General features: G+C 42.3%; 1 protein-coding gene across 1 annotated transcript in view; it reads right to left on the bottom strand.

The window, feature by feature from the left end:
* The window catches only part of mapk8a (mitogen-activated protein kinase 8a), a 19,114-nt gene extending 13,080 nt beyond the window's left edge, over window positions 1–6,034 (bottom strand). Inside the window, exon 1 of the mRNA XM_063191932.1 lies at window positions 5,919–6,034. Within this exon, the coding sequence (XP_063048002.1) occupies window positions 5,919–6,034 (116 nt within the window). The remainder of the gene's footprint in view (window positions 1–5,918) is intronic.
* Window positions 6,035–6,515: the final 481 nt, after the last annotated feature.

The raw sequence follows: 6,515 nt of genomic DNA, 5'->3' as shown, positions 1-6,515 counted from the left end.
CCACTTTTTGCCATAGAAATCAATAGAATTGGGCAGGATTTTGTGCTTCTAGGCGGATTTTGAACATTTTTTGGGCTGGAAATCATCAGCCTCATCTGGCAACCCTGACTGTCATAGCTAATTGTAACACCATTGACGGTAACACGGTTGAAATTTCAGCCATTTTTATGGTGTTGTGCTAACTGAGGACCTCAGAAGTTCCACCACAACACCTTAAAGGAATAGGTCGGTATTTTGCATTTGGGACCTTAATTATGGTGTATCATACACTGAGCTACCCACCTGTGTCACTTTTGTTTGATTTGAAGCCTTCCGTGAGATTTTGGGTTTGGGCGATATCCACAATCCACCATACAACGGGAGTCAGCGGGGCACAGACTTTAAATCCGTCGTACACGCATAAACAGTATTTTCTTATTTTGTTTAGGGTCATTGGGATGATACAATTACGTTTCCGCCTCATTTCAATATTTAAATCTCCCGGGTTCAGTGAACGAATTAAAAATCTGTATTGACTGAGGTGTGCCACGTCATCTTTCTGCGACGCTCATTCTGACAGCCAGCCAGCTCTGCTACGGCAGTCGGGCCGGCAACATGATACTGTAACAAGAAGCAAACGTTGAAGCTCTCGGTTTTTAACAGTTCTTCGGCTAGAACTTTGCTACGGGTTGAATGTGCACATATACTGGATGCTGAAACTAAACGACAAGCTTTATGAAACCGTAGCATTTTGCGTTGAGATGGAAAAGGAAGGCGCCACACTCTCCTGGATACGAGGCTACGTGGGTGCGTTTTTTGCGCCAAAGGTCTTTCTACCAGCAAAACAAAATAGCAGGACAGAAGTGACAGTGTCAGAAAGAAAACAATGCTGTTCCGATTGCTGATGGAGACAACAGAGGTAAGGACATATTATGTATCTAGAGTTTTTGAATGGCTAATCTTGGTGTCGCCTCAAACTAGCTCTCTTCTAGGTGCCTTCATATGGCTGTTCATGCTACCAGCTACAGATAGTCAAATGAATCAAAGCTACGTTTGGTCTCAAACAAAATTGTACACGGAAAATAGTAGTCCTTCAGTAGGCAAGACAATCACAATCATATGATAAGCCTGTCAAAGCCCTGCACCAAATCATGGAGTAGATCGACTGTGGTTTTCACTTTTACTGCTAGTAAAACTGACGGCACGTAATTCGACTGTCTAGCCAATAACTGGTAGGCCTACATTGCTTGATCTTCAGGTCATACTAGTTGTAGGTTTTACAGTGATACTGGTGTATTGACACACTTCTTTATTTATTATTTAGAAAGACAGGAGAAGGTCAAGACTCAAGAGCTGGACTTTCCATGACGTCCTCAATCGACCCCTGTGAATAGCAGCCCACCGTTGACCAGCCATCAGTATCTACTGTGCAGTAATTTCCTGACCCGGTTTCTCACTAGCCCTTCGCAGACGAACACTACCACGATGAAGACGGTCGTCTGGATAATACTTCGGTTTGGCACCGGCATGGTCTACCACAAAGGTAAACACATCAGGCCTACCACTCCACTGCATTTGTTTTAGAAGTCTAAACAACACACCAGGGTGTATTCCATAGGCGAGTTATCACGAACACATTTTATGTGTAAAAACTGAAATGTTGTTGCAACACATGGGATATGTGTGGCTCAGGGGAAAAAACAGTTATGAGCCACGTTTGTAGTATTTCCCATACAGTACACCATTCATACTAATTATAATAACCTTTTTCTTACTTTCATGTCGATATTTTTCAAAGGGTTTTTCCATCCAGTATTACTCTGGCAAAATGCCCATTGCTTTCCTGTCCAATATTATAAAAAAAGTCCAGTGGCCTTCAACCAACACCTTTTGACTTATCACGGTGTATCTGGAGAGCAGACAATCTTCTTTATGAGTTTCACATTCTGTTACATTACTGCCATCACCTACTGTGCACTCATGTGATTGGCCTTTACCATTCCTGTTCAATGGCCATACATAATACACTACAATTGTCATTTCTATTTTCCAGATAGACGCCAGACCTTCTGAAAGGACCTAATGGACTGAGTGCTGGAAAGGAGACAACCCTTCTATAGAATAAACTGAGTGTAACAAACACTCCACCACGAAAACTCTCCACTCCAGTCCCAAGAACAGACATGGATGTTTTAGTGTCATGACGGAGCAATCATTTCGGAAGGTCCTAAACCCTATTTATCTAAAATACTTTCTGATGTTTGATAGTGACATCTTGGTTACCCAATAAGACATTTCTTACATTATTACAAGATTCTTCACTTCTTCCTACATTGTTAATGACTGAATGATTACAATTATGATGTACACATTGTTATTGGTCACACCTGCTGACATTAAAGTCCCAGTAAAATCTTCTCTCTTTTCCTTTATGTAAAGAAGTTAAAGTAATGACACTTGAGGCAGTAATGACAAATGGATAAATGTGTAACATTTATTTTCAATGGCCATCAAATTATATTGATGACCTAAGTTCAAGAGAGTCCTTGTGCACAAGCCCTCAGCAATGCAGGTGCTGATGTGAGGCAGGAGAAGGTGAACAATGAACAAAATTCAAAAGACATTTCACACTGCTTATGGTTCTTTTTCTTCCTTCATTTTTCTGAGCTAACAACGCATTTTGCCCTGTGTGTCAAAATAAAAAGAATGGTAAGCAGTGTGCGGTGTCTTTTGAATTATGTAGATAATCTCTTCCTATGAGTCCAAGATATTGTGCAGGTGGAAGTTGAGAAAGTGTCCCTATGATTGTGACAATGGAATGATGCATGAAATTAATTTACAAATGTTATCAAAAGACATGGAATATTACATTTTCATTTCATTGCATTTTTAAAAAAAATGCATTGCACTTAGCTGACGCTTTCATTTACCAAAAGTGGTATTGGTTACAGTCCCTGGAGCAATGTGGGGTTAGGTGCCTTGCTCAAGGGCACTTCAGCCATGGATGGAGATGTAGGGAGAGGTCAGGAGGGATTCGAACCAGCTACATTTGGTCCAATAAGGGGTCCCCACAATGCACCTAAGATGTGTAATGTCAAATTATGTGTAGTATTACCAACTAGATTTATAACTTCATTGTAATTACTCAATATAACACAAGATGATAAGTCAATGTAGAGACTCTGACTGCATCCAGCATATGGTATGGTGGGAGATGGATGAGGGTCATGGTGCATCTTGGATGACCCTTCTGTACTGTAACCTGGCCGCAGACGTTCAGCACCCAGGGCGCTGGGCGCTGTGTACAGCATTTCCTATGAGACAGATGATCACAATACAGCAAGTAAGAGGTAGGGACACTTTAGTCAATGACGGGTTTTTTTTTTGTTTGTTTGGGGGGGGGGGGGTGGTACAACCACAGCTTATGTTCATAAATAATTGATTAGTATACTGCAATGAAAATGCTTCTTGGATAATCCACTGAGATGAAACAACAGAACAAATAATAATCTATACAATCGTGGTACTAGCTGTGAAGTTACTACTAACGTCACTGACTGACCCCAATATCGACAAAGCTGTCTGGGCATAGTAAATCAAACAGAATTTACAAATTCCTCGGCGACTTACTCAATTGAAAGCTGTGTGTTCCTGCGAGGTTTGGCTATAATCTCCGATTCAACTTCGAAGAATGTTGATACCAGCTCGATTCGTCATGGCGAGAATATCCTCCAGAGTTACTTGGCACCTTCCTAAATAAATAAAGAAGTGTGTCACTACATCAGATCAGTATCACACTGTAAAACCTCCAAGTGATATGACATGAGAATCAATGTAGCCTACCATTTCTCAGTAGGCTAGACAGCTGAATGTTTTACTAGTAGTAAAAGTAAAAGTCAACTGTACTTATAAGTATACCCCATGATTTGGTGCAGGGCTTATCATATGATTGTGATTGTCTTGCCTACTGAAGGAATACTATTCATATTTTCCGTGTACAATTTAGTTTGAGACCAAACGTAGCTTTGATTCATTTTGATCTGTAGCTGGTAGCATGAACAGCCATACGAAGGCACCGAGAAGAGAGCTAGTTTGAGGCAACACCAAGATTAGCCATTCAAAAACTCTAGATACATAATATGTCCTTACCTCTGTTGTCTCCATCAGCAATCGGAACAGCATTGTTTTCTTTCTGACGCTGTCACTTCTGTCCTGCTATTTTGTTTTGCTGGTAGAAAGACCTTTGGCGCAAAAACCGCACCCACTTAGCCTCGTATCCAGGAGAGTGTGGCGCCTTCCTTTTCCATCTCAACGCAAAATGCCACGGTTTCATGAAGCTTGTCGTTTAGTTTCAGCATCCAGTATATGCGCACATTCAACCCATAGCAAAGTTCTAGCCGAAGAACTGTTAGAAACCGAGAGCTTCAACGTTTGCTTCGTGTTACAGTATCATGTTGCTGGCCCGACTGCCGTAGCAGAGCTGGCTGGCTGTCAGAATGAGCATTGCAGAAAGATGACGTGGCACACCTCAGTCAATACAGATTTTTAATTCGTTCACTGAACCCGGGAGATTTAAATATTGAAATGAGGCGGAAACGTAATTGTATCATCCCAATGACCCTAAACAAAATAAGAAAATACTGTTTATGCGTGTACGACGGATTTACAGTCTGTGCCCCGCTGACTCCCGTTGTATGGTGGATTGTGGATATCGTCCAAACCCAAAATCTCACGGAAGGCTTCAAATCAAACAAAAGTGATACAGGTGGGTAGTTCAGTGTATGATACACCATAATTAAGGTCCCAAATGCAAAATACCGACCTATTCCTTTAATCAATTCCTGTATCTGTATGCTTTATCTGTGTTTTTCTACATGTGATTTCTAATTCAGATTCTTATGAATATGTTGATAACACAGTTGACAGGCAATTTTCCCGCTATGAGAACATGAAAAAGAAAGCATTAAATTATGGAAGGATGGAGCTCAAAACTTACCAAAAAGTCTTCCCATATCCTACCAAAGAGGTTATGACATCACGTGATGTTATTCGTATGGCCTAAGACCAAACCATTACTGATTTATGGAGGGGGTTTCAGACCGTGACACGGTTAACACAGTTTTCGTGGACACACACAAAATGGCAAATTTCATGTATAATGGAAAGGACAGTGGTCTTTCTGACAGTTTTGTCATATTGTGATGATTACTGTGAATCAACATTTGCAATCGTCTTGGGCAAAACAAGTTTCTTTACATGCTAATGTGAAGACTGAATCTGACAGACGGAAAACAGGACGGCATGAAAACGCCCAAAACCAGTATTAATAAATATTCATTCTTGCTGAGGGAAATAATGCCATGTCTACACTTTCTGTATTATATGAAAGATAAATGTTTTCTAATGTCCATATAATCATTGGATGCAGTTAATAGTTAGTGGAATTGGCAAATAAAATCCATGGACTTAAAAGCGTAGTCGAATCGGAGAATCACTCATATGCATATTGACTCACCGTACGATGCCCTGTATTCTGCAGAACTCAATGGACCTGAGGTTCTGGTAGTGTGTGTGTATGTGTGCGTGTGTGAGTGTGTGTGTGCATGCATAAGTGTGTGCGTGTGTGTCTTGACTCACCATACAATGTCCTTTGCTCTGTATCCGATGGGTCTGAGTATAGTTTCTGTTTCTGTGTGTGCGCATGCGTGTGTATGCGTGCATGTGTGTGTGTTGCCTCACCATACGATGCCTTGTGCTCTGGTTCTGGAAGTGTGAACGTGTGTGTATGTGTGTGTGTGTGTGTGTGTGTGTGTGTGTGTGTGTGTGTGTGTGTGTGTGTGTGTGTGTGTGTGTGTGTGTGTGTGTGTGCGTTCGTGCGTGCATGCGTGCGTGTGTGCGTGCATGCATGTGTGTGTGCATGCGTGCATGTGTTGACTCACCATACGATGCCCTGTGCTCCGGATCCAATGGGCCTGAGGTTCTGGTACCGCTTGAGGACGCGGAAGGTTGAATCCCCCACATCCACACTGTAGAACTCCTTCCGGTTACGATTCATGGCGGCCGGGTGAAAACACACGACACACGCTCACACACACGTCACACGCGCTCACACTCCGGTCATCAATCACCACAGGCTACTGCAGCAGTCCTGAAGTGGCACACGCACACACACACGCACGCACGCACGCACGCACGCACACACACACACACACACACACCCACAAACAGAGATACACACACAGACACATATAGTAGACACAAAGTCAATTAGTGCAATACACTCTGTCAATCAGTCAATCGATACAATGCACTCTAAAAATGTATGCAATGTAATGAAAACACAGCGTAGAGCAGGGCTGAGGAAACTTTTCTGTTTGCAGGCCGCATACTAAATGAAAAACCTAAAGGCTAGTTTATAGCTGTCCTGAGCCGACCTCAACTGCTCTGCAACCAACCGCAGTACCCCCCCACCCCCCCCCCCCCCTTTGCGGACCTGGACTAGGGATGGCGAAAATGCTTAAAAGAAACCTAACCGG

The sequence above is a fragment of the Engraulis encrasicolus genome, chromosome 24 (genome assembly GCF_034702125.1).
Source record: "Engraulis encrasicolus isolate BLACKSEA-1 chromosome 24, IST_EnEncr_1.0, whole genome shotgun sequence".
Lineage (NCBI taxonomy): Eukaryota > Metazoa > Chordata > Actinopteri > Clupeiformes > Engraulidae > Engraulis > Engraulis encrasicolus.
The sequence above is the reverse complement of the archived record's forward strand: the minus strand, read 5'-3'. Positions and strand labels throughout refer to the sequence as shown.